The 26,515-nt window shown below is 49.0% G+C and overlaps 3 protein-coding genes, 12 non-coding genes and 2 pseudogenes across 15 annotated transcripts; 15 read left to right on the plus strand and 2 right to left on the minus strand.

The window, feature by feature from the left end:
* Positions 1-7,092: 7,092 nt before the first annotated feature.
* LOC118817176 lies at positions 7,093-7,298 on the plus strand (annotated as a pseudogene).
* Positions 7,299-7,742: 444 nt separating this feature from the next.
* LOC118817158 lies at positions 7,743-7,818 on the plus strand (annotated as a pseudogene).
* A 135-nt stretch (positions 7,819-7,953) lies between these two features.
* LOC118816696 lies at positions 7,954-9,569 on the plus strand. Its single transcript, XM_036583227.1, has 4 exons — positions 7,954-8,155; positions 8,266-8,340; positions 8,541-8,776; positions 8,899-9,569. Exons 2-4 carry the CDS (start codon positions 8,267-8,269, stop codon positions 9,432-9,434), a joined length of 846 nt encoding a protein of 281 aa, XP_036439120.1. The 5' UTR covers positions 7,954-8,155; position 8,266; the 3' UTR covers positions 9,435-9,569.
* Positions 9,570-12,151: 2,582 nt separating this feature from the next.
* On the minus strand, positions 12,152-14,239 carry LOC118816694. Its single transcript, XM_036583226.1, has 3 exons — positions 13,957-14,239; positions 12,731-13,829; positions 12,152-12,617 (listed from the first exon to the last, which is right to left on the minus strand). The coding sequence occupies exons 1-3, from the start codon at positions 14,173-14,175 to the stop codon at positions 12,256-12,258; spliced, it is 1,680 nt and encodes a 559-aa protein (XP_036439119.1). The 5' UTR covers positions 14,176-14,239; the 3' UTR covers positions 12,152-12,255.
* On the minus strand, positions 13,664-17,099 carry LOC118816697. Its single transcript, XM_036583228.1, has 5 exons — positions 16,552-17,099; positions 16,279-16,466; positions 16,096-16,146; positions 15,966-15,995; positions 13,664-13,732 (listed from the first exon to the last, which is right to left on the minus strand). The coding sequence occupies exons 1-4, from the start codon at positions 17,076-17,078 to the stop codon at positions 15,988-15,990; spliced, it is 774 nt and encodes a 257-aa protein (XP_036439121.1). The 5' UTR covers positions 17,079-17,099; the 3' UTR covers positions 13,664-13,732; positions 15,966-15,987.
* Positions 17,100-18,982: 1,883 nt separating this feature from the next.
* LOC118817145 lies at positions 18,983-19,146 on the plus strand. The gene has a single exon (XR_005007945.1). It is a non-coding gene; the product is annotated as a U1 spliceosomal RNA (small nuclear RNA).
* Positions 19,147-19,590: 444 nt separating this feature from the next.
* LOC118817203 lies at positions 19,591-19,697 on the plus strand. Its single transcript, XR_005007998.1, has one exon. It is a non-coding gene; the product is annotated as a U6 spliceosomal RNA (small nuclear RNA).
* A 614-nt stretch (positions 19,698-20,311) lies between these two features.
* LOC118817169 lies at positions 20,312-20,475 on the plus strand. The gene has a single exon (XR_005007968.1). It is a non-coding gene; the product is annotated as a U1 spliceosomal RNA (small nuclear RNA).
* A 444-nt stretch (positions 20,476-20,919) lies between these two features.
* LOC118817205 lies at positions 20,920-21,026 on the plus strand. Its single transcript, XR_005008000.1, has one exon. It is a non-coding gene; the product is annotated as a U6 spliceosomal RNA (small nuclear RNA).
* A 606-nt stretch (positions 21,027-21,632) lies between these two features.
* On the plus strand, positions 21,633-21,796 carry LOC118817180. Its single transcript, XR_005007978.1, has one exon. It is a non-coding gene; the product is annotated as a U1 spliceosomal RNA (small nuclear RNA).
* Positions 21,797-22,240: 444 nt separating this feature from the next.
* LOC118817206 lies at positions 22,241-22,347 on the plus strand. The gene has a single exon (XR_005008001.1). It is a non-coding gene; the product is annotated as a U6 spliceosomal RNA (small nuclear RNA).
* Positions 22,348-22,961: 614 nt separating this feature from the next.
* On the plus strand, positions 22,962-23,125 carry LOC118817191. The gene has a single exon (XR_005007989.1). It is a non-coding gene; the product is annotated as a U1 spliceosomal RNA (small nuclear RNA).
* Positions 23,126-23,569: 444 nt separating this feature from the next.
* On the plus strand, positions 23,570-23,676 carry LOC118817207. Its single transcript, XR_005008002.1, has one exon. It is a non-coding gene; the product is annotated as a U6 spliceosomal RNA (small nuclear RNA).
* A 610-nt stretch (positions 23,677-24,286) lies between these two features.
* On the plus strand, positions 24,287-24,450 carry LOC118817204. Its single transcript, XR_005007999.1, has one exon. It is a non-coding gene; the product is annotated as a U1 spliceosomal RNA (small nuclear RNA).
* Positions 24,451-24,894: 444 nt separating this feature from the next.
* On the plus strand, positions 24,895-25,001 carry LOC118817208. The gene has a single exon (XR_005008003.1). It is a non-coding gene; the product is annotated as a U6 spliceosomal RNA (small nuclear RNA).
* A 614-nt stretch (positions 25,002-25,615) lies between these two features.
* On the plus strand, positions 25,616-25,779 carry LOC118817151. The gene has a single exon (XR_005007951.1). It is a non-coding gene; the product is annotated as a U1 spliceosomal RNA (small nuclear RNA).
* Positions 25,780-26,223: 444 nt separating this feature from the next.
* LOC118817209 lies at positions 26,224-26,330 on the plus strand. Its single transcript, XR_005008004.1, has one exon. It is a non-coding gene; the product is annotated as a U6 spliceosomal RNA (small nuclear RNA).
* The last annotated feature ends 185 nt before the right edge of the window (positions 26,331-26,515 follow it).

The raw sequence follows: 26,515 nt of genomic DNA on the forward strand, positions 1-26,515 counted from the left end.
CTTTATTTAGTTTTTTTTTAATTGATTAATTTACTGAGCCATTTATTTTTTAATTTTATTCATTTTTCAGTTTGGCAAATCTGGTCCTCCATACATGCTGGGCTGGCTATTGGATTATTTTGTTGGGTTATTTCCATGGTGCTGGGCAGTTTTGTGTAGCTCGGCTGCTGGGTCAGGGGCTGGGTCAGTCTCGGTGAGAGCGAAGGTAAAGCAGATGACTTCATTTTTTATATCTTATGCCGCACTAACTTTCTGACTTCAGTTACATAAGTCATTGAATTAGCTTAGTTGGTTAGCAACGTCATTGTGCCAAGTTGTAAGCAATTGTTACTTTATTAAATTGTTGCTTATGAAGTAAAAATGAATATGCAAGAGTTTGTCATCTCTTAATAAACACACCACTGAGATCTGTAACACTGAAAACGAAATGTAAGCATGGCCCATTAAGAAAAGGTTAATTAGTGCTACGTTTTCTGTTCACTACGCCCAGCACCAGTGAGCAAGTGCTCACCACATAGTATCCGGTGCTCACTTGATAGTATTGAGTGCTCACCACATAGTATTCAGTGCTCACAACCCAGTTTCTGTTTGCAGCTGCTTCTCACAGAAATCCAGTTCAGTAACACACAGCACTGATGCTGAGTTTCTAAGTTTGGTTGATGCTTGATGACATTATTTAATATAGACAGAAATCATTATTCATATTTTTGTTAAAGAGAAAAAGTCTAATTCTACAAGCCTAGTCTGTTTCAAAATGTATGTTTCACAGAAATTACTGTATAGAAGCAATGATATATAAATAATGAATTATCCATTTATAGGATGCAGTCCCAGTCTTGTATGAACCACTGTGTGGGTTGAATACTCAGCTCAGTTTGCTGGATTAAGTGAACAACACTTCTTGCTGGATTAGTGGAGTGACTGAAATCTACTTAAACAAAGTTGTTTTCAACCCAGCATGTTTTAGACTGTAGAGCTTCAACATTCACCACTTACTGTATGTATCTATACTGAGATACGATCATACCTCAGTACAGATCTATAGCATTTTTAGTAGAGGGATTATTGCGAAAACAGTAGTTTGTTACTGAGCATTGTGAAATAATATTGATGTAAACAATGCTTGATGAGTCTTTAGTGTTACTACTCTGAGAGCGCTCCGTCTCTTAAAATATCAAAAATTACCGGTTATTTTTGGAGTATGTCTGAATGTATAATGACATTATTATTATTATTGTTCTATCATTGCATTTAACTCAAATAAACTAGATTTTTTTTACCTTTATTTATCTTTTATTGAAAATAAAAGGAGGAGTATATACAGGGCATTGTAAGGCAAAATAGTCCCCAAAAGAATTTTCAACATTACATATAAAAACTCAGAAGACTCCTGTAGGTTCACTGGTGGTAAATAAAATGACTAATTTTGTGTTGCAGTCATGGCGACCCCTGGTTCCTATCACCACCACTGTTAAGACATCTGAGTCTGTAATGTAACCCAAAGTCTCCAAAGCTTTCTATGATTTAGTGTATATAGCTGTCTCTTTAAAATATGAAAAGATTTTTCTAGCCAGAGCAGAAAATAAGTTCATAATACATTTCTTTATTTTGTTGATCAAAGGAAACGCGTCAGTAGCCTATCAGAATATCCCAGATGGGGTCGTGCCACTCTTGCTTAGCTTCTTTTCGAGTTTAAAACTGTCAGTACCAACAGTAATATTTTAAATGCTTGAACAAAGCAAATGTACGTGTTAAAGGTTAAAAAAATAATTGAAATTAATGAGCTTATTGCTAAACCTGAAGCTAATGTATCTTGTAACTAGCCATCGACTGCGTGTTTCGGTCATGCACCATTTTTGGAGGAACAGCGCCTCCAGCTGGCCATTTGTGTGAACTGTCGATTCCACAAAAAAGGAGTACAGTTGTAGCTTACACTATGTGTTGATAATAGCAGATTAAGAGCTCTTAAATGTTACAGTCTCTTTTTGGCTGATTTGGAAAGGGTCAGTACTGTTTTACAGTAAGGAAATGGGTGAAGTACAACTCATTTTATTGCTAAAATAAGGGTTTTGTGCATACAGGTCATTGTGTGTATGGTTAAAATTCATTTTAAAGATTGAATTACTTATTGAATATATGAGTTAGAGTTAATGTTGTGCAATCACTGGGATAAAAAGTGATTAGTGATTTTGATTTGTCGTGAGGAGAAAGAAAGAGAGAAACAGATGTCAGTTGAATTGGCTTTATTGCTCTTTGTTATTGTTGTTAAAATGGTAATGTTTGATGTTGCATTCATTTCATTGTAGCCAGACACAGTTAAGTGAAATGTAAATAGTAGTAGTCTTGTTAATATTGAGGCTAGGTTTTTGTGAGATCCTGAAGATACCCTGGATCCTGAATTCTCTCCTTCACTGCGGAGATAGCGAGCCACCCACATTCATTCGTGCAAGAGCTTCACCCCTTTGAGACAGACACCTGTGGACTTCCCTTTTCCAAACCCTGTTACTAATGGTAGGAAGGAGCTTATCTGCATCACTGTCTTTTACACATATCTTGTACCCAACCTGTGACCCCCGGAGCTCATTGTGTCCAACTCTTTATTACCAACTCCTCTCTACGAACCTTGACTCTGGTCCACCATAGATCATTTAAGTGCTTTAACTAGCAAACATGGGCTACAGTAAGTTTCTCTACAATGAACCATTTCACATCAGAGCACTTTGACTGACTGTTTACATCTCAAACACTGAATTATACAGAAATTATTATACTGATAATTTTTTCTTTTTCTCTCATTTTAATGTGTCCGCTTTTACTTCTCAGTTCTGCTATTGAATTGTAAACCACTTTAAGCTGCTTTTTTATGACATGAAAGCTGCTTATTATTATTATTTCTCAGATCATGTGTTTGTAGATGGTACTATTTTAACACTGCTAGACAGCAAACTTTACACAAAATAAAGTCATAGTTAATTTTTTTGGCTTTGTAAGATTTATATAGTAGATATGTAAGGGTTCAGCAGAGGGCAACGGCGGCAGGGTGTCCAGCCTGGGCCGCTTGCTGCCAGCAGAGGGCGACGGCGGCACAGGGCCATAACTTCAGGGAACTCCAATTCCCAGAAGTCCGCGGGCTGATTAGGCCCAACGCGACACACCTGCGGACTCCTCTACTTAAGGTCAAGGCAAACAGTGGTGTTTGTCACACCTTTGTAGAGGGGTGACCGACATGGTACTTAGTGAAAGAAAAGAAAAGAAAAGAAAAGAAAAGAAAACAAACCAAACCAAACCAAACTGCCCCAAAACTAAAAAGAAAAGAGGGCTGAGAAAAGAAATTGCCCCAAAGCTACTTAAAGGAAAAAAAAAGTTCTTGAGCTACAGTCGGCTCAGCGATAATAGAAGAGGTGTTTGCTCCACCAGGAGCAAACAACTGAAACAAAGTCTGCCTTCCCTTCGTTCTTGGAGTGGAAGTGTTTTTTGTTTTCCTGTTGTCTGTCGTTTCGCCTTCCTAGTTCAGCCTTTGTTTGAGCACGCTGCTCTCAGCGTCTCTTTTGTCTACCGTTCGTCGTTTTCCCGCCTTTTCTTTTCCCCCCTTCCTTGAGGTGTTTTGCCAGCATTCACCTATGCTCCTTAGTGGTAACGCCACGGAGCGCCGATTAGTACATCGCCGGTTCGAATCTGGCTTTGGGTCACCGCATGTTTCAAACTCATGCTCCAATGAACGCATTTATCCATTTTTCTCTCTGTTTCCATTTCTGCACTTGGGTCCGCCTCCCCGCCTTCCCGTAACAAGATAAAGTAGATCCACATCTGTTGCTCTTAAAATGTACATTTTAACAATTTAAATAAAGTATTTATATTCACGTTCTTATATATATTTTAAATTTTGTAGTTGACATTTTATAAGATGCATGGCCTTAAATCTTTGTTTTTAATTGCATTTTCTTTTAATCTGTTACATTTTTAGGTCCTGTAGCATTGCAGTCTTTGACAGTCAGGCAAGTGTACTGGCACTTTCCTCATCTGTATTAACAGTACTGATAAATTCAGAAAGGTTCATTGTGTGACTTCAAAAACAGAGAGGTTATTGACATTGTATATTTTATGTGGGACTCCATGAATATTAAGTTTCCAAGTTTAAGCACTGTGTAAAATATATTCTTATACAAGTAAAACAAAAACACACACAGAACCCTCTACTGACTAAACACCAGTTTGAGTAGAGCAGTTACCGATTTGTGAACATCCTGATTGTTTTTTGTGGAGAACTTAGGATTTTTGTGATGGAGATGTAGGAACAGATTACAGAGAGCAAGTAACAACACTTTCAGTGAGATATAAGCACACATTGCAGACCCCACATTTCAGACACGTTTATATTGATCAGTTCCCCCCTTGTATCCCCCCACTGTTCTTACAGGGGTTCCAAGTCCCAGTCCTGTCAACCCTTTGCTGTGCACATTGTTGTAGTTTCTCTGCTCTACACACCTGACCCAGCGAGCGAGGCATTTGTTAAGTAAATGAAAGGTTGAATCAGGTGTGTGTGATACAAAGCACAAAAAGCACCCCTTTTGATTCCTGCATAGATTACACAGTTTAGAGTTGTGATTTTATACAATACATAATCATTTCATAAAACAGATTATACAGTGGACTACATGGCAGTTATAATTTATTACTTTGTGGTCAGTGTAAGATTGACTCAGGGGGGATGTGGAATAGAGCCAATCTGAAACATTTTTCTATGTAGTTATCTTAAATATATTTTTATTTTTTTATGTAATATGGCTTTTCTCCCTGAAATATAGTTTAGTATCTTCAGTTGAATTTGACATCAAACTTGACTATGATTAAATACACCGATCAGGCATAACATTTTGACCACCTCCTTTGTTTCTATGCTCATTGTCCATTTTATCAGCTCCACTTACTCTATAGGTGCACTTTGTAGTTCTACAATTACAGACTGTAGTCCATCTGTTTCTCTGCATACTTTTTTAGCCCCCTTTTACCCTGTTCTTCAGTGGTCAGGACCCCCATGGACCCTCACAGAGCAGGTACCATTTGGGTGCAGTAACACTGACGTGGTGGTGGTGTGTTAGTGTGTGTTGTGCTGGTCTGAGTGGATCAGACACAGCAGTGCTGCTGGAGTTTTTAAACACTGTGTCCACTCACTGTCCGCTCTATTAGACACTCCTACCTTGTCAGTCCACCTTGTAGATGTAAAGTCAGAGACGATAGCTCATCTGCTGCTGCACAGTTTGTGTTGGTTATCCTCTAGTCCTTCATCAGTGGTCACAGGACGCTGCCCACAGGATGCTGTTGGCTGGATATTTTTGGTTGGTGGACTATTCTCAGTCCAGCAGTGACACTGAGGTGTTTAAAAACTCCAGCAGCACTGCTGTGTCTGATCCACTCAGACCAGTGCAACACACACTAACACACCACCACCTAGTCAGTGTTAGTGCAGTGCTGAGAATGATCCACCACCCAAATAGTACCTGCTCTGTGAGGGTCCATGGGGGTCCTGACACACTGAAGAACAGGGTAAAAGGGGGCTAACAAAGTATGCAGAGAAACAGATGGACTACAGTCTGTAATTGTAGAACTACAAAGTGCATCTATATAGTAAGTGGAGCTGATAAAATGGACAATGAGCGTAGAAACAAGGAGGTGGTCATAATGTTATGCCTGATAAGTGTATGTAAATGTGTTGATAGTGTGTATGTTTTACTGTGGTGTGATTCCTTTAAAACCTTTTTTATAAAACATTTTACCTATAATGATTTGTTCCCTTGGAAAAAAAGTTTGTTAATCTACACAATGTCAGATTTATCAGATTTACTTTATATTGCATTTACAACTCTTGCTCTCACATGTCCTAAAGTACAGGCTATAAACTGAAAAGCTGCACCCTCCTCTGTTTTAAATGAGGAGTGTTATTGGGTGGGTTGTGCAGTGGTTCAGTGGTCTGTTTCTTTAGTAAATAGTATAAAAATGTATTAAAAGATAAAACAGTTAGTCATGGGTTCTGTCATGAATTATGGTTATTATGACGCCAACAATTTAGAGACTTTTTGGATTTAAACTCCAGGGAAATTTGAAGCTCATTTTCTGGAAATTTACTGGAAATGCAGCTTCTGTTTCGTGCGCTCTTTTGGTGGTTTGTGCTCAGCATGGTGACTGTTTTCCTCTCAGTGGTCTGTTTGTTTTTTTTAGTAAGTAGAATTTCCAAACCTCATAATACAAAACCACAACTCAAAAGATCATGAAGATGATTTTTAATCCAGTTGTGTACATTTAAGACGGTATCACTAACATCACAGCCATGTTTCGTGGTTTGTGTTTTTTAGCAACCTAAAAACCTTAGCATCTGGCTTCTGAGTTGTACAATTGAAATGTGAAATTAGCAGATTCTGGTACACTTTCAGAACAAGAGAGTGGCAGAGAGTGTTCCTGAACCTTACTGCTCAGAATACGAAGATATACACAAGAACATTTACTAAGTCACAAGTTTGTGTGTCAGCAATCCCTAATCAATCCCAATCAGTCCCTAAGCACTAATCAAGCTCAGTCTTCCTTATGGTATAAAATATTGAATAAAAAGGAGCAATACAGTTCTGAGCGTTCAGGATTATGATGAGAACGCCTGGGGCAAATTATTATGAATAAAACATATAGAAGGTTTTTAATTTTTTTTTTCATGGAAATTAATACAGTGAATAGACAGGGCCTACGAGAGTTGGTGTGGAGTTGGTTACTTTCTGGTAATTGTTCAACAAGCAAGATGTTTTTGTTAAGGTAGTCATACCTTCACACGTGTGTGTGTGTGTGTGTGTGTGTGTGTGTGTGTATATACATACACATCCATATGGAAGAAAAAGCCGGTCACTTGGGGTAATGATAGTCTTTAGCCTGCTAGCCGGGCCTGTGTGTGCATGAACCCTGCCTGTGGTGCACTTTTGTGGGTCAATTGCATCACACAGTAGCACGATCTCATAGCCTTTTACTTCAATTGAGCTTAGAAATCTGTGACTAATTCACTACTACTGACAGCGTGAATGACTGATATTTACTAAACTCCGGCAGAGTCTGATGCTTGGAGATGTGCGTGAACAGGATGTGCACATGAGACAAATTAATTGAGAAATTTGGGTGTGAAACAACTTCGTGTGAAACAACTTCAGTTGTGCTGACCCTTGCGAATTCCCCAAATGCGGGAATCTCGCGAATTCCCTAAATGCGGGAATCTCGACTGCATAATTTCTGGTAGTGGGGGACTGCGTTCGCGCTCTCCCCTGACAAGCTTGCGTTCAAGAACAGAACTAAGAACGAAGCCTCTGTGCTGCGGACTTGCCAGCGGCGTGCCATCTTCTTTGCAATTCCACGGAAGCTTCCGCAGCCTACTCTTTAGCACCGTGTGTGCCCGTGGACCAAAAAGTCATGACACACTGGCCTCCCACACATCTTCTCCCAGCCAAACGGGGTCTGTTTTCACCCTCTGAGTGAGCAGCCTGCAGCTCCGCATTTGCCCTTGGGTGTTTCACCCATGCTTTCTTTTGTGCCTGCTCCAAAGCGCCACACACAGTGTTCCTTGGGACCAAAGGGCACGCCAGGGGGCGCTGGCAATTTTGTGGCCCTGAAATAAGCCGCTCGGAAGCCGACGCGACTCCGAAACCTGCCCTCTCTCAGAAACCTTGTGCGGACACGGCAGGTATAAGTGAGCGCGGCACGCTAGGCGTAGCGTGCTAGCTACGGCAGCACATATACTAAAATTGGATCGATACAGAGAAGATTAGCATGGCCCCTGCGCAAAGGATGGGCCCTGATGTTCTCTGTGGGCCCCCCGCGGGCCCCCCGCGAACGCACCGGGCCGAAGAGGTCCGGGCGCACGGCGCCCAGATGGGATAAGTTTATTTTGCCTTAAGGCGGAAAAAACGCTGCGGGCCGCTCCGGGCTCAGCGGTGGTGGGCCCCACAGGCTCTGCGCTGCGCCGTTGCCCTCTTAAGGGGGCGGTCCTCGCCGGCAGCTGAGCCAATGGGATCGAGAGAAGGCGTGGCTTCGGGGTTTGCCGGCAAACTTGAACCGAGGCGCGGAGCTCTGAGAAGACAGAGCGCCCAGCTGAGAAAGACGGTGAAGGAATCGCTCTCGCTTCAAGGTGCGTGATGTGCTTCTTTGTTCGTTCGCTTTTCTGTTTTTTCCCTGTTTTTTTTTTGTTTGTTTTTTCATTCATTCGTTTATTTATTTTTTCTTTTTTTTTCGTTTCAGCATGAAACAGCTACCGGGTAATGTGAAGGAAAAGCTCCAGAGGCTCCATGCCTTAAGCACTTTGAAGGCCAGAAAGTATGTTTTCATTCATTTGCCTGTTTTTAACTCATTTTGTCTGAAATGATCCGTTATTACTATGCCATTTATATTCCTATATCTCTTTTTCGAGCGTACAGTATTTTTTTTTTTGTGTTTTTAGTCATTTCAGTGATTGCTTCCTAGAGGTGATCATTTCTCACGTTTTTGTTTGTTTTTGTGCTTTTCTTTTACTACAGTTACATTTGCTGGCTGAAGCAGGTTCGCTGTAGACCTGGCGGTTTTATGGAAGCAATGAAGGCAGAAGTCGAGAGACTGGACAGGGAGAAGAAGAGACACAACAAGTTTTGCTCTCCACACTGGCCACCAGTCATCTCAGTGACTGAGAGAGAGAGGAGAAAGAGGTTCAGGAGAGAGCTTGAGAAGGCCCAGTCTGCTCAGGCCAAGAAAAGGAGGAGGAAGGGATCTAAACCAGGTAATGCATTTTAGCAGAGCCTTTTTTTGAATTACTGTCACTTTGTTCCCCTTTGCATGTTGTTATCGCTTATGAGATCTTTTGTGAGATTAAATTTTATGCTGTGCTTTGGTTTACCTCAGTTCCTGTGACCAGATGTACAGTGTACAGGAGAAAAAAGACTGTGGAGGAAGACAACAGGATCCTGGAGGAAGCTGGAACGGTCCATCACCAGCAGGCCCCAGCTGGACTCCCCTGCAACCTGTGTGGACAGCCAAAGAGGCTGGAGTTTGGCCATGCCACCTATAAGGGCACAAGTTTCTGCTCTAACACCTCTGGCCAGAGCGCCCATGACTGGCTGACAGAGCAGAGGAGGAAGGCCGGAGAGAATAAGGGAAGACGCATCCCAAAAAGCACAGCCTGGAACATGAAGAGGAGAAGGCAAAAGGAACAGGAGGCTGAGGAGCTGGGAATTAGCTTAAAAGAAAGAAAGAGGCCCGGCTACCAAATATGCCAGCTGTGTGGCCAGCCACGGCAAAAGGCATACGGGCACAGTCGCTACAAAGGCGTCCCATTCTGCTCAGCCTATGAAGGGAAGTCGGTAGAACTGTGGCTCGCCGAGCAACGCACCGCAGATCGGGAGGGCAGACCTGTGCAAAGTCGGAGTGGGAGGAAATAAGACCAGACAGAAGAAAATCTGCCCAGCCCTCCTGAACACAAAGTCCATAAATAGTTAATGTGCAACCTCATAGCTTGTAAATATATCTGTTTGTATTTGATTTACACATTTTATCTTTACTATATTTCTTTTGTTTCTAATAAATATTTTTCATATACATCAAAATCTTTGTGTTCTTTAAAGCATTCCGCACAAACACAATGTGAATAAAAGATTGAGTACAACACATTATTTGGGTAAACCAACCACCTTTTTTATTAACAGATTTTTGGCATTTGTACAACATGTTTAAATAATACTAATAATTTGTTAGAACTGCTTATTACACAAGTATAAAGTGAATGGGACAAAAAAAATGTTCCTCTGTGAAACAAGAGAAGTGCTATATACATGAGATTTGTGCAGTTAGATAAGAGCACAGCACAAATTAATATAATGGGAATTTAGAATGCATTAATGAAGACTTCAACTACACTGCTTAATATAATAGCAATAAAAACAATATACATTATATGCTGTTGATTGATTGGTTCAAATTTGCATTCAATAAGACACTTCAATGATCATATCATAACTGCACATATAGAATAAATGACCTTATATTTGTATTATGTTTGAGCTCTACGGTTCACATTTATAAATGCACAATCAATGTATAGTTGCATGTTTATTTACACATGTATAAGTAATTGAATCAATTGTGCTTATTATATTAGTAGACAATAATGCTAATAGTTTTAGTGCATGTGTATAACAATAACAGTATTGATAATATAGTGAAGTGCTTACATTTAAATTACTAGCATTTATATAAGTGCAAGTAATAACATTAGTAGCTTGATAGGTAATAATAGTAAATATAATAGTGCTTACATTTTAAAAGTACTTACCACACAAGCAAATAATAAAAGTAACTTGATAGATTGCAATAATAATAATAATAATAATAATAATAGTAATAATAATAATAATAGGATCTTCAATGTGTATTTATAAGCAGATATCAATAATCAAAAACATAATAATCATAATCTTAATGTCCCTGTTCAGCCCGCCACTCCTCCACAGACTTCCCCTCTGCTGTAGAGCAGAAAAATCTGTTTCCCATCCTGCTATGCCCAAACTGCCTTGTCCTTGGCTGCCCACACTGGGAACAAATGTAGTGCGTGTGGGTGACGCGAGGTTGTATATGGAGACCCTGCTGCCTCGCCAAGGCCTCGGCTGCCTTTCTCCTCCTCCACTGAGTGGTCCTGCTCCACACTTTCCCTTCAGGATCATGGACTGGCTGAAGGTGTGTCAGTTGGATGGGCGGAAATGGTGGAGGTGGCACAGTCTGCTGGGGCAGAGGTGTAGGGTGGAGTGGTAGAGGTGGTGTGGGCTGCGGTGCTGGCGCGGGGTAGGGCAGAGGTGTGGGCTGCAGTGCTGGCGCAGGGTAGGGCAGAGGTGCGGGCTGCGGTGCTGGCGTAGGATGGGGCAGAGGTGTGGGCTGCAGTGCTGGCGTAGGATGGGGCAGAGGTGTGGGCTGCAGTGCTGGCGCGGGGTAGGGCAGAGGTGCGGGCTGCAGTGCTGGCGCGGGGTAGGGCACAGGTGCGGGCTGCGGTGCTGGCGTAGGATGGGGCAGAGGTGCGGGCTGCGGTGCTGGCGTAGGATGGGGCAGAGGTGCGGGCTGCGGTGCTGGCGTAGGATGGGGCAGAGGTGCGGGCTGCGGTGCTGGCGCCAGATATTGTAAATATTCAAGAACTGGATGCTGTCCTCGCCGCACAGCTTGCCCAGACAGGTCCGGAGGACAGGCGAACACAAAAGACCTCGGGTGCTCAGGCTCCGGAACATTCTGCCTGGGCTCCGTCAACGGGACGGCTGCTGTCATGCTTGGGTTGGGGACTGGAATTTTCATGGACAGCACAGCCAGTTCCTGCTTCTTCTGCAAATTATTATACCTATCAACACAAAAAAAACAAAAAAGAAAATAAATAAATACAACAAATTTAGAATTCACATAAAAGAACTGTCTAATGCACAGCATCAACAGTGTTAGATCAAGACCCTTACCACACAGATAGTGTGCGCTGATTGATCTCGAAGAGCTGAAGCGCTGTCGCCTGCATGAGCCCAGGACTGTTCAGGACCAGCCTCCTGATCCTGCCGTAGTCCCGCAGGACGACACCCCAGCGGTTTAACCTGAAGCCGGCGATCTTTTGGCCACGAGGGTGCATATCGCACAGCTGCAGGCAAATGGCCTCCACGAGGCGGCTTGCGTGGGGCCACTGTGCAGGCCCTGTGCCTTGGCCCAGCAAACAGCTGTTCAGGAAAAAACACAAAAAGCCAAACAACTTAAGATGAGTTATAATTCACATTCACACCAGCATGAAAAGCATTACATAAACTATTAAATAAATAAATTACTATTACTATTATTATTATTATTATTATTAAAGGGAATTCTCTGTAAAAATCCTCATCAGCATGTATGGTGCCCTTACCGCTTCAAGCTCTCCGTCCCACTGCTGACGGTGGTCTTCGAGTGGCTGGCCTTGAACCGTCCCTCGAGGAGCCGCTCCCTGTGTCTCGGCAAGTAAGAGACACGTCGCTTGTCAGCCTCTGGCAGGGAGTTCCAGAGAGCGACGATGTCAGCAACATGCCTTCTGGAGAAACAGGGTTCGTCACGCAGCCCCACCAGGTACATGGCCAGCCTGACCACGCGGTCGTACCCAGGTGCTCCATCAGGCCCTGTGAATTCCTAGCAAAATAAAGGAAAAACAACAACAAGGAGATGAATTTTATTCAGATTTATGCTGTGCTGTTCTTGTAAATTTTTTTTTATTTAAATCTTAACAGTTCTTACGTTGACATCACCACCACCACCATCATCATCGTCCCCGCCTGACGTCGCTGTCGCTGTGGAGGGAAGGAGTGGGTCAGATGGGGCGTCTTCAGACAGAGGAGGTGCCCCTGCCTCCGCCGCAGCACGGATGGACAGCAGGCTGCGGTGGGGATCAACCGAAAGCGGGACGATGGTGGGGTCACTTTCCTCCGTACCCAAATGAACAGCCTCAGCAAACCCTTCATCCTCCCAGTCCGACTCGTCATCTGGGGTGCCATCTGGAGTATCCGGATCACGACCAATGTCCTCTCTCAACTCCTTGCACTGCTGGGAGTAGAGGTACTCGACACCGATCAGCTCTCCTGAAACACATCAATAATTACAATTTAACTTAACAAACTCATCAATAATAATAACAGGTTTGCAATACTGGTTGGTGAACAGTGCTATACAGATTCAGTCGGTGAATATTCACCTGTGTACTCTCCAGGTTTTGTGTAGTCCTCAACCAGCTTACGGTTGAGCAGCTGTTGGCTGAGCTGGTTGAGGTTGTGCTGCAGGTGGCCACTGTAGCACCGCAGCACCTGCTCTGCCTGGTCTACCGCTGCTGCACGGTCCTCATTCCACCTCACCAAGCCTTCCAGGAGGTATGCCTGAAAGTTTTCTGCATTTGCAGAAGTGCCTGTGAAGCAGAGAAAACATGTTGTAGACGGTCCACAACAAACACAAGACAGAAACACACACACACACACACAATACAAATCTATACACTTACCAGGTATGAAGTGATTGAGGTGTAGGTGGAACGACTCAAGGGAGGTGGAGCCCCGTGCGCAACGGTACACAGGCAGGACAACCCCGCCTTTGGTCAGCTGGCCCGTCTTAGCATAAAGTTGGAGTCCCGGAGGATCCTGGATGCAACGAAGGTGTTGCCGCTGGTTGTTCCAGATGACATCCATCCTTTCGTTGTCCAGCAAGGGGACGCCCATCGTGTCCGTCACGTCGCGGAAAGCCTCCAGCAGCTGATGGACAAGCTCCTCGGTCTCCTCTGCACCGCGCGTGCGGCGCCGACAGTGCCGAGCAAGCAGCTTTGTCGTCAGCTTGCTGTTGAGCTGCTCTTCGCTGAGGCCCACGATGCCCTGCTTCTCCTCCATCTCCGCCTGCACGGCCTCCCGCAGACGAGCCACATCTGCTGCATCCCACTCGAAGATGCACGCAGAGAGCTTCGCCATAAAGAGGCCGTAGAGCTGGTGGCTGTCAGTGGTGACACCCACCGCGAACCTTCGCATCAGGTGCCACACGTCCAGCCTGACAACCAGCTCCTCCCACTCGTGGAACATGGCCGCTGCTCTGGACCTCCCTGTTCCGGAACAGCAGTCCCTGTCCACGTACAGGAGCTTCGGCGGGGGGACTCCAGCTTCACTGTAGCGCCTCATCAGCCCTGCTGCCATGGGCAGCAGCCCATCTCCCTCATGAGCTGTGAGCACGGACATGAGCACCTGTCCGTGCTCGTTGCCCACATTGGTCGCCCAGGCTGCTGTCCTGGCTGCAGCTCCAGCCAGCTTCTTGGTCACCTGAACACATGACAGACACACGACAGACAAACACACGCACAGTTAATATATATACAGTGTGCAAATTCAATACACAAAATTAGTGAATCATAACATGCACCGGAGCATCAAACACAAAAAACATTACCTTCTTGGTTGAATCCATCTTCAGGATGGATCCGAAAATGGAGGTGACCCTGGCCTTCATCTCACCGATCCGCGTCCGTATGTCCTCGGCATGGACGGTGAGGAGCCAGTGGGGTGAGGGAACAGGCATCATGGGTGGTGGTGATGCCACAGGCTGTGCCTCGACACCAGGGACCTGGAATCTCTTACACACTGCAAGGTACTGCAGTGTGCTCGTCATCCAGGCCTCACTGTGCTGCTCCCTCAGTTTGTGGCACAGCGCGGAGACACTATTGCCAAGGGACCTCTCTCTCATCAGCCGCACGACTTTCATGTCACAGGACAGCCTGTAAGCACGCACATTCACAGATCAGAGTTGGGAACTGGCTGTAAAAGGTCTCTGCAGAGGGGTGGGGGTTGGTGTGGGGGTTGAAGTGGGGGTTGAAGTGGGGGTTGGGGTGGGGGTTGGGGTGGGGGTTGAGGTGGGGGTTGAGTGGGGGTTGGGGTGGGGGTTGAGGTGGGGGTTGGGTGGGGGTTGAAGTGGGGGTTGGGGTGGGGGTTGAGGTGGGGGTTGGGGTGGGGGTTGAAGTGGGGGTTGGGGTGGGGGTTGAGGTGGGGGTTGGGGTGGGGGTTGAGGTGCGGGTTGGGGTGGGGGTTGAGGTGGGGGTTGGTGTAGGGGTACAGAGAACAATAGAAGCCCTAACGAGACGAGACGACATTCCAGAAGGGGGACATCAAAAGGTGTGAAAAAAGTGGCCAGGACAGGTGGTGTCAGACACTTCAAAAACGACCTTTGCATCAAACAGGTTGTGCCAGACACTTTAAGAGTGACCGCTAATCCTCTCTTGACCTGACAGATGACCCCAAAAAGTAACCCTAATAGATCTATGGTGTGCTATTCATTCATTCTTTCATTCACATCTTCATGTCATAAAAGTTGCCCTTGTGTTTTGTGTCATAGATGTACGTTTACCTGTATGTGAGGATGGCTGGAAACATGGCTCGATGCGCAGGGTCCAGCTGCTCCAGGATGTCCTGTGACCATCCTGCGACCTTCTTCCGACAGCGACGGCACTCCAGGTACTCGGTGGCCATGTAGTACCAGCCATCGATGTCAAGCACCCTTCTGACCGTCTTGTACAGGCCACAAGACGTCAGGCGCTGGCCGGCCCGATGGCAGTTGGGCTGCTTGCACAGCAGCCTGAATGCCCACATGCGGTAGGGCATCCACAGGCAGAAGGGGCGGGTGAAGAAGGCGTCAGGGGAAGACGGCGGCTGATGTTGAACAGGGCGTGGTGGGGGAGGATGCCACCACATCTGCAGGCTGTCCACAAGAACAGCCTTCCCTGCCTTGTCCCTCTTGAACATGGCACGGCTGATCCACTCATGCTGCTCTTTAGGGAGATGGTGCTTCCAGCTCTGTGGAAGCACAGGACCCTACAGACAAATAGCCTGTCAGTGGATGTTTTGTGTGTGTGTGTGTGTGTTTTATTGTTCTTGTGCAGCAATTAAAAAATGTACAGGAATTATAACCTCACCTCAGGAGCAGCATGGGGCACATGTCTCTTCTGCGCAGCCTTTCTCGGAGAACGAGATGGGGTCGGCGGAGCAGGCGGTGTGCCCGGAGCTGGTGGAGGAGCTGTGAACATCACAAAACAAGTCAATTACTTGTCACATTTTCAAGAAAAAAATTTCAAGGAAATTAATCTATTCGTAGAATAAAGTTGTTATTACACCAGTGAGAATTGTGCTACATCTACTTCTTTGTTAATTAACTGATGGCAATAATGTGCATTAAAGTGAAAATAAATAGAAAGGGTGAATAAATGAAAGAATACATGTTTAGAAGTTTTATGTACATCCCAGCCAAAGCACAGTGACACAAGCATGGGGACAAAGGATGTTGAGCATTCTAAGCAGCTGTTCTACCAAAGCAAAGGGATAAAAGGAGTGGACATGCACACCAGAACCAACTAAGCCACAAGTGCTACGAGCGGGGCTACTATTCGACGGGCCACTTATAACACTTACCTTAACTTCTTCTGCATCATTTTTAAAGGGCTAGTAAATACATTGACGTAAAGCAAAAAGTTACGATACGTTCATTACATGTTTTACATGTAACACATTGTTCATTCTGGAGAACTCAGAAAACACATACCTGGTATGTCCACCTCCATGGCACATGCCATCAGCTCATCATCAGTGGGCTCTGACAAATACAGAATATTAAACATTAACAATGGGAAAATTTGCAGTACATAATGACTTCACATGATTTTTTGCACAATATGTGCTGTGCTGAATGATGAACTTCTCTATTTTACATGATTTTAACACTTACCAAGAGCTTTAGGAGCCTGCTCTCGGGACGATCCAGGGTGGTGAAGAGAGCCAGGAGCCGAAATGGAAGACGATGAGGGTGCAGAGCCATGCAGAGCCTGCTCCACATCCCTCTTCTGGATGTACTTCCTCAGTGCGTCCATTTTAGTTCCTGGCCTGGTCGTCTGACCTCTCAGCCACTGGACGTAACTGTTAAAAAGACAGAATAATGAGCAAATATATTATACTACAACTACAATAAAATATAACATGCAGAATTTTAATATATCTTTACCTCTTTTTCTCCCTGTCTGCAGACTCATAAAGCTGCCTGAAGGTACACATCTTGTGTGCACCAAAGCCCACCAGACTGTCATCCGCCTGGGTGCTCCGCTGCCTCCGCTGCCTAATGGCCTCGGCAACCTCGGGAAAGGATCCGGCATACTTGAGGAGCACGTCCTTATTGCTCATAAGGGCAGTGTCGCTCAGGTCGCCAGACTCCCGCTCCTTCTGGTGCCCTGCCAAGACCATGACAGCATAGCCCAGGTCATTCTCCAGAAGCCACTTAAAGGTTTTCCCTCGGTACTGGCCAAACTGGATAACGCTCTCACTCGCTACCAGCTGGTTGTCCCAAGGGTCTCCTCCTGCGGCCACCACTCTTTGTTTGGCCTCTGTCCAAACTGCCATGGGATCCTGGACCTTGAAAGGAGTGCCTGACCCTATGCGGGTCAAGTGCTCCCTCTCCACAGCAAGTGCTGCTGGTGAGGCTCGAAGAGTGAGCTCTCCGTTCTCCTCGCAACGAAATGCTGGCCTTGCATCCATTGTAGAAAACACTGACAAATAAAATCAAAATAAACCTCTGTAAGGGGTGAGCAAAATGGCAAAAATACAGCATCACAATAGTTTAAGACATTTTCACGGTACATATCCATCGCAACAGTGTAACCATTGTTCTTTACAGGTAGTTTTTCTGATGTTTATTATATTTATTAACATTTCAAACACTCTGCAATAAATCCACTGAAACAAAAACTATTTCTGTTCTCTTTCTGGAGGAACATACAGTTGGTCAGGCTCCTTTAATCTTATTAACTCAGTGGAACCACCGGTGGTTCCGAAACGCGGAACTTTAATATTTCATAAGCTTCATTCAAAAGGTGGGTGTCATATGAGAGCTGTAACTGTCTTCCTTCCAGCCAAATAGATGGGTATTTACGAGCATATGAGTTCAAATACTGACCACTTGCTGTTTAATTGAAAAATATGCTCAGAAACGTCTTTTGTAATGTGATTTACCACTCGCACGATAAAATATTGTCATATCGGTGCTAGTAATTGACATATTTAATATTCTACGTACAAAAATGACGTCTGATAGCAATTATAATCATTTAGGCGATTTAGCAAGCTAACTTAATACACATAAAAAGCGAGAAAATTGTAAAACCGCGAAGAAAAAAAACGCATGAAAGTGGTAAAACATACCCAAAAAATTGCAAAGAATAAGCAAGCTAATCGAAATAAACATGACAACTATGAATTCTACGGAGACAAAAACATTTTAATTTTAAACATAAAAAAAATTTGGAAATACGATGTGTAGCTAGCAAGGTGACGCCGCGTAATTCGTGCGAAAATACAATTATAACATCTCCGTAATGTACGTACATCACACACCTGCAGTCCAAACACTAAGTTTAAAAAAGTGGTTAAAACAGTAAAGTAACGGACTTACCTGTAAATCGCTCTGAAAACGCTGTTGCTCGCTAAAGTGCTGAGACTGAAATGATGCTCCCGCTCCCTTGCGCTTAAACTGCGAGCTCACGTGAAATCTCGACCAATCAGGCGAGCCCATTTAGAAACAAACCCTTGAAACATTTCGTCAGCAGGCCATGTGACCTGGCGCACTGGCTCTGGCCAATCGCTTGGATTCTGTTCCAGTTCGACGACCAATAATTCGGCTCCGCCGTGAAACAAACCGCTGAAACAATTCGTCCGGCGGCCAATCAGAAGTAGAGAAGGGAGGGACTTAGTGAAACGTCTGGTTTTCTTTAGCACGAAGATCGTTCGCCCAGAGGCGAAAGGATGACACGCAAATCCGTGAAGCGCTCCATATTTTATGTCATCTCACACAAGCGCAGCACGTCACGGCAGCCGCCGCGTGCGACGACTTCGCACGATCGGCGCACGCACCCGCGAAAGCCTGCCGTGCATCTTCTCCCAGCCAAACGCCACAGCTGCCGGGGTCTGTTCTCGCCCTCTGAGGTCTAGGAAGGACCTCGGCCTGCAGCTCTGCAGTCGTTCTTGGGTGTTTGGCGCATGCTTTGTTTTATGTTTGTTCCAAAGTGTGTTACTCTGGCTGGCTGGCTGGCTGGCAGGCTGGCAGGCAGGCAGGCAGGCAGGCAGTAGAGGACAGTCCATGCAGAGGCACAGGCAGGCAGGCAGTAGAGGACAGTCCATGCAGAGGCACAGGCAAGCAGGCAGGAGAGGACAGTCCATGCAGAGGCACAGGCAGGCAGGCAGTAGAGGACAGTCCATGCAGAGGCACAGGCAAGCAGGCAGTAGAGGACAGTCCATGCAGAGGCACCAACAGCGCCTCCTGGCTCAGCGCGTAAGGCGGGTCTGAGACGCCCTTAAGCCCGTCCCCTGTCCCTTGCTCCGCCCTTCACCCTCATGCTGCATCTGGCTCGGTCACAAGGGTCCCGCCGAGATGTGCTGTGCAACTCATACTTACCTGGCAGGGGCGACACCATGATCACGAAGGTGGTTCACCCAGGGCGAGGCTCGGCCATTGCACTTCGGTTGTGCTGACCCTTGCGAATTCCCCAAATGCGGGAATCTCGACTGCATAATTTCTGGTAGTGGGGGACTGCGTTCGCGCTCTCCCCTGACAAGCTTGCGTTCAAGAACAGAACTAAGAACGAAGCCTCTGTGCTGCGGACTTGCCAGCGGCGTGCCATCTTCTTTGCAATTCCACGGAAGCTTCCGCAGCCTACTCTTTAGCACCGTGTGTGCCCGTGGACCAAAAAGTCATGACACACTGGCCTCCCACACATCTTCTCCCAGCCAAACGGGGTCTGTTTTCACCCTCTGAGTGAGCAGCCTGCAGCTCCGCATTTGCCCTTGGGTGTTTCACCCATGCTTTCTTTTGTGCCTGCTCCAAAGCGCCACACACAGTGTTCCTTGGGACCAAAGGGCACGCCAGGGGGCGCTGGCAATTTTGTGGCCCTGAAATAAGCCGCTCGGAAGCCGACGCGACTCCGAAACCTGCCCTCTCTCAGAAACCTTGTGCGGACACGGCAGGTATAAGTGAGCGCGGCACGCTAGGCGTAGCGTGCTAGCTACGGCAGCACATATACTAAAATTGGATCGATACAGAGAAGATTAGCATGGCCCCTGCGAAAGGATGACACGCAAATCCGTGAAGCGCTCCATATTTTATGTCATCTCACACAAGCGCAGCACGTCACGGCAGCCGCCGCGTGCGACGACTTCGCACGATCGGCGCACGCACCCGCGAAAGCCTGCCGTGCATCTTCTCCCAGCCAAACGCCACAGCTGCCGGGGTCTGTTCTCGCCCTCTGAGGTCTAGGAAGGACCTCGGCCTGCAGCTCTGCAGTCGTTCTTGGGTGTTTGGCGCATGCTTTGTTTTATGTTTGTTCCAAAGTGTGTTACTCTGGCTGGCTGGCTGGCTGGCAGGCTGGCAGGCAGGCAGGCAGGCAGGCAGGCAGGCAGTAGAGGACAGTCCATGCAGAGGCACAGGCAGGCAGGCAGTAGAGGACAGTCCATGCAGAGGCACAGGCAAGCAGGCAGGAGAGGACAGTCCATGCAGAGGCACAGGCAGGCAGGCAGTAGAGGACAGTCCATGCAGAGGCACAGGCAAGCAGGCAGTAGAGGACAGTCCATGCAGAGGCACCAACAGCGCCTCCTGGCTCAGCGCGTAAGGCGGGTCTGAGACGCCCTTAAGCCCGTCCCCTGTCCCTTGCTCCGCCCTTCACCCTCATGCTGCATCTGGCTCGGTCACAAGGGTCCCGCCGAGATGTGCTGTGCAACTCATACTTACCTGGCAGGGGCGACACCATGATCACGAAGGTGGTTCACCCAGGGCGAGGCTCGGCCATTGCACTTCGGTTGTGCTGACCCTTGCGAATTCCCCAAATGCGGGAATCTCGACTGCATAATTTCTGGTAGTGGGGGACTGCGTTCGCGCTCTCCCCTGACAAGCTTGCGTTCAAGAACAGAACTAAGAACGAAGCCTCTGTGCTGCGGACTTGCCAGCGGCGTGCCATCTTCTTTGCAATTCCACGGAAGCTTCCGCAGCCTACTCTTTAGCACCGTGTGTGCCCGTGGACCAAAAAGTCATGACACACTGGCCTCCCACACATCTTCTCCCAGCCAAACGGGGTCTGTTTTCACCCTCTGAGTGAGCAGCCTGCAGCTCCGCATTTGCCCTTGGGTGTTTCACCCATGCTTTCTTTTGTGCCTGCTCCAAAGCGCCACACACAGTGTTCCTTGGGACCAAAGGGCACGCCAGGGGGCGCTGGCAATTTTGTGGCCCTGAAATAAGCCGCTCGGAAGCCGACGCGACTCCGAAACCTGCCCTCTCTCAGAAACCTTGTGCGGACACGGCAGGTATAAGTGAGCGCGGCACGCTAGGCGTAGCGTGCTAGCTACGGCAGCACATATACTAAAATTGGATCGATACAGAGAAGATTAGCATGGCCCCTGCGAAAGGATGACACGCAAATCCGTGAAGCGCTCCATATTTTATGTCATCTCACACAAGCGCAGCACGTCACGGCAGCCGCCGCGTGCGACGACTTCGCACGATCGGCGCACGCACCCGCGAAAGCCTGCCGTGCATCTTCTCCCAGCCAAACGCCACAGCTGCCGGGGTCTGTTCTCGCCCTCTGAGGTCTAGGAAGGACCTCGGCCTGCAGCTCTGCAGTCGTTCTTGGGTGTTTGGCGCATGCTTTGTTTTATGTTTGTTCCAAAGTGTGTTACTCTGGCTGGCTGGCTGGCTGGCAGGCTGGCAGGCAGGCAGGCAGGCAGGCAGTAGAGGACAGTCCATGCAGAGGCACAGGCAGGCAGGCAGTAGAGGACAGTCCATGCAGAGGCACAGGCAAGCAGGCAGGAGAGGACAGTCCATGCAGAGGCACAGGCAGGCAGGCAGTAGAGGACAGTCCATGCAGAGGCACAGGCAAGCAGGCAGTAGAGGACAGTCCATGCAGAGGCACCAACAGCGCCTCCTGGCTCAGCGCGTAAGGCGGGTCTGAGACGCCCTTAAGCCCGTCCCCTGTCCCTTGCTCCGCCCTTCACCCTCATGCTGCATCTGGCTCGGTCACAAGGGTCCCGCCGAGATGTGCTGTGCAACTCATACTTACCTGGCAGGGGCGACACCATGATCACGAAGGTGGTTCACCCAGGGCGAGGCTCGGCCATTGCACTTCGGTTGTGCTGACCCTTGCGAATTCCCCAAATGCGGGAATCTCGACTGCATAATTTCTGGTAGTGGGGGACTGCGTTCGCGCTCTCCCCTGACAAGCTTGCGTTCAAGAACAGAACTAAGAACGAAGCCTCTGTGCTGCGGACTTGCCAGCGGCGTGCCATCTTCTTTGCAATTCCACGGAAGCTTCCGCAGCCTACTCTTTAGCACCGTGTGTGCCCGTGGACCAAAAAGTCATGACACACTGGCCTCCCACACATCTTCTCCCAGCCAAACGGGGTCTGTTTTCACCCTCTGAGTGAGCAGCCTGCAGCTCCGCATTTGCCCTTGGGTGTTTCACCCATGCTTTCTTTTGTGCCTGCTCCAAAGCGCCACACACAGTGTTCCTTGGGACCAAAGGGCACGCCAGGGGGCGCTGGCAATTTTGTGGCCCTGAAATAAGCCGCTCGGAAGCCGACGCGACTCCGAAACCTGCCCTCTCTCAGAAACCTTGTGCGGACACGGCAGGTATAAGTGAGCGCGGCACGCTAGGCGTAGCGTGCTAGCTACGGCAGCACATATACTAAAATTGGATCGATACAGAGAAGATTAGCATGGCCCCTGCGAAAGGATGACACGCAAATCCGTGAAGCGCTCCATATTTTATGTCATCTCACACAAGCGCAGCACGTCACGGCAGCCGCCGCGTGCGACGACTTCGCACGATCGGCGCACGCACCCGCGAAAGCCTGCCGTGCATCTTCTCCCAGCCAAACGCCACAGCTGCCGGGGTCTGTTCTCGCCCTCTGAGGTCTAGGAAGGACCTCGGCCTGCAGCTCTGCAGTCGTTCTTGGGTGTTTGGCGCATGCTTTGTTTTATGTTTGTTCCAAAGTGTGTTACTCTGGCTGGCTGGCTGGCTGGCAGGCTGGCAGGCAGGCAGGCAGGCAGGCAGGCAGGCAGTAGAGGACAGTCCATGCAGAGGCACAGGCAGGCAGGCAGTAGAGGACAGTCCATGCAGAGGCACAGGCAAGCAGGCAGGAGAGGACAGTCCATGCAGAGGCACAGGCAGGCAGGCAGTAGAGGACAGTCCATGCAGAGGCACAGGCAAGCAGGCAGTAGAGGACAGTCCATGCAGAGGCACCAACAGCGCCTCCTGGCTCAGCGCGTAAGGCGGGTCTGAGACGCCCTTAAGCCCGTCCCCTGTCCCTTGCTCCGCCCTTCACCCTCATGCTGCATCTGGCTCGGTCACAAGGGTCCCGCCGAGATGTGCTGTGCAACTCATACTTACCTGGCAGGGGCGACACCATGATCACGAAGGTGGTTCACCCAGGGCGAGGCTCGGCCATTGCACTTCGGTTGTGCTGACCCTTGCGAATTCCCCAAATGCGGGAATCTCGACTGCATAATTTCTGGTAGTGGGGGACTGCGTTCGCGCTCTCCCCTGACAAGCTTGCGTTCAAGAACAGAACTAAGAACGAAGCCTCTGTGCTGCGGACTTGCCAGCGGCGTGCCATCTTCTTTGCAATTCCACGGAAGCTTCCGCAGCCTACTCTTTAGCACCGTGTGTGCCCGTGGACCAAAAAGTCATGACACACTGGCCTCCCACACATCTTCTCCCAGCCAAACGGGGTCTGTTTTCACCCTCTGAGTGAGCAGCCTGCAGCTCCGCATTTGCCCTTGGGTGTTTCACCCATGCTTTCTTTTGTGCCTGCTCCAAAGCGCCACACACAGTGTTCCTTGGGACCAAAGGGCACGCCAGGGGGCGCTGGCAATTTTGTGGCCCTGAAATAAGCCGCTCGGAAGCCGACGCGACTCCGAAACCTGCCCTCTCTCAGAAACCTTGTGCGGACACGGCAGGTATAAGTGAGCGCGGCACGCTAGGCGTAGCGTGCTAGCTACGGCAGCACATATACTAAAATTGGATCGATACAGAGAAGATTAGCATGGCCCCTGCGAAAGGATGACACGCAAATCCGTGAAGCGCTCCATATTTTATGTCATCTCACACAAGCGCAGCACGTCACGGCAGCCGCCGCGTGCGACGACTTCGCACGATCGGCGCACGCACCCGCGAAAGCCTGCCGTGCATCTTCTCCCAGCCAAACGCCACAGCTGCCGGGGTCTGTTCTCGCCCTCTGAGGTCTAGGAAGGACCTCGGCCTGCAGCTCTGCAGTCGTTCTTGGGTGTTTGGCGCATGCTTTGTTTTATGTTTGTTCCAAAGTGTGTTACTCTGGCTGGCTGGCTGGCTGGCAGGCTGGCAGGCAGGCAGGCAGGCAGGCAGGCAGTAGAGGACAGTCCATGCAGAGGCACAGGCAGGCAGGCAGTAGAGGACAGTCCATGCAGAGGCACAGGCAAGCAGGCAGGAGAGGACAGTCCATGCAGAGGCACAGGCAGGCAGGCAGTAGAGGACAGTCCATGCAGAGGCACAGGCAAGCAGGCAGTAGAGGACAGTCCATGCAGAGGCACCAACAGCGCCTCCTGGCTCAGCGCGTAAGGCGGGTCTGAGACGCCCTTAAGCCCGTCCCCTGTCCCTTGCTCCGCCCTTCACCCTCATGCTGCATCTGGCTCGGTCACAAGGGTCCCGCCGAGATGTGCTGTGCAACTCATACTTACCTGGCAGGGGCGACACCATGATCACGAAGGTGGTTCACCCAGGGCGAGGCTCGGCCATTGCACTTCGGTTGTGCTGACCCTTGCGAATTCCCCAAATGCGGGAATCTCGACTGCATAATTTCTGGTAGTGGGGGACTGCGTTCGCGCTCTCCCCTGACAAGCTTGCGTTCAAGAACAGAACTAAGAACGAAGCCTCTGTGCTGCGGACTTGCCAGCGGCGTGCCATCTTCTTTGCAATTCCACGGAAGCTTCCGCAGCCTACTCTTTAGCACCGTGTGTGCCCGTGGACCAAAAAGTCATGACACACTGGCCTCCCACACATCTTCTCCCAGCCAAACGGGGTCTGTTTTCACCCTCTGAGTGAGCAGCCTGCAGCTCCGCATTTGCCCTTGGGTGTTTCACCCATGCTTTCTTTTGTGCCTGCTCCAAAGCGCCACACACAGTGTTCCTTGGGACCAAAGGGCACGCCAGGGGGCGCTGGCAATTTTGTGGCCCTGAAATAAGCCGCTCGGAAGCCGACGCGACTCCGAAACCTGCCCTCTCTCAGAAACCTTGTGCGGACACGGCAGGTATAAGTGAGCGCGGCACGCTAGGCGTAGCGTGCTAGCTACGGCAGCACATATACTAAAATTGGATCGATACAGAGAAGATTAGCATGGCCCCTGCGAAAGGATGACACGCAAATCCGTGAAGCGCTCCATATTTTATGTCATCTCACACAAGCGCAGCACGTCACGGCAGCCGCCGCGTGCGACGACTTCGCACGATCGGCGCACGCACCCGCGAAAGCCTGCCGTGCATCTTCTCCCAGCCAAACGCCACAGCTGCCGGGGTCTGTTCTCGCCCTCTGAGGTCTAGGAAGGACCTCGGCCTGCAGCTCTGCAGTCGTTCTTGGGTGTTTGGCGCATGCTTTGTTTTATGTTTGTTCCAAAGTGTGTTACTCTGGCTGGCTGGCTGGCTGGCAGGCTGGCAGGCAGGCAGGCAGGCAGGCAGGCAGGCAGTAGAGGACAGTCCATGCAGAGGCACAGGCAGGCAGGCAGTAGAGGACAGTCCATGCAGAGGCACAGGCAAGCAGGCAGGAGAGGACAGTCCATGCAGAGGCACAGGCAGGCAGGCAGTAGAGGACAGTCCATGCAGAGGCACAGGCAAGCAGGCAGTAGAGGACAGTCCATGCAGAGGCACCAACAGCGCCTCCTGGCTCAGCGCGTAAGGCGGGTCTGAGACGCCCTTAAGCCCGTCCCCTGTCCCTTGCTCCGCCCTTCACCCTCATGCTGCATCTGGCTCGGTCACAAGGGTCCCGCCGAGATGTGCTGTGCAACTCATACTTACCTGGCAGGGGCGACACCATGATCACGAAGGTGGTTCACCCAGGGCGAGGCTCGGCCATTGCACTTCGGTTGTGCTGACCCTTGCGAATTCCCCAAATGCGGGAATCTCGACTGCATAATTTCTGGTAGTGGGGGACTGCGTTCGCGCTCTCCCCTGACAAGCTTGCGTTCAAGAACAGAACTAAGAACGAAGCCTCTGTGCTGCGGACTTGCCAGCGGCGTGCCATCTTCTTTGCAATTCCACGGAAGCTTCCGCAGCCTACTCTTTAGCACCGTGTGTGCCCGTGGACCAAAAAGTCATGACACACTGGCCTCCCACACATCTTCTCCCAGCCAAACGGGGTCTGTTTTCACCCTCTGAGTGAGCAGCCTGCAGCTCCGCATTTGCCCTTGGGTGTTTCACCCATGCTTTCTTTTGTGCCTGCTCCAAAGCGCCACACACAGTGTTCCTTGGGACCAAAGGGCACGCCAGGGGGCGCTGGCAATTTTGTGGCCCTGAAATAAGCCGCTCGGAAGCCGACGCGACTCCGAAACCTGCCCTCTCTCAGAAACCTTGTGCGGACACGGCAGGTATAAGTGAGCGCGGCACGCTAGGCGTAGCGTGCTAGCTACGGCAGCACATATACTAAAATTGGATCGATACAGAGAAGATTAGCATGGCCCCTGCGAAAGGATGACACGCAAATCCGTGAAGCGCTCCATATTTTATGTCATCTCACACAAGCGCAGCACGTCACGGCAGCCGCCGCGTGCGACGACTTCGCACGATCGGCGCACGCACCCGCGAAAGCCTGCCGTGCATCTTCTCCCAGCCAAACGCCACAGCTGCCGGGGTCTGTTCTCGCCCTCTGAGGTCTAGGAAGGACCTCGGCCTGCAGCTCTGCAGTCGTTCT

Source organism: Colossoma macropomum, unplaced genomic scaffold, assembly GCF_904425465.1.
Source record: "Colossoma macropomum unplaced genomic scaffold, Colossoma_macropomum, whole genome shotgun sequence".
NCBI lineage: Eukaryota > Metazoa > Chordata > Actinopteri > Characiformes > Serrasalmidae > Colossoma > Colossoma macropomum.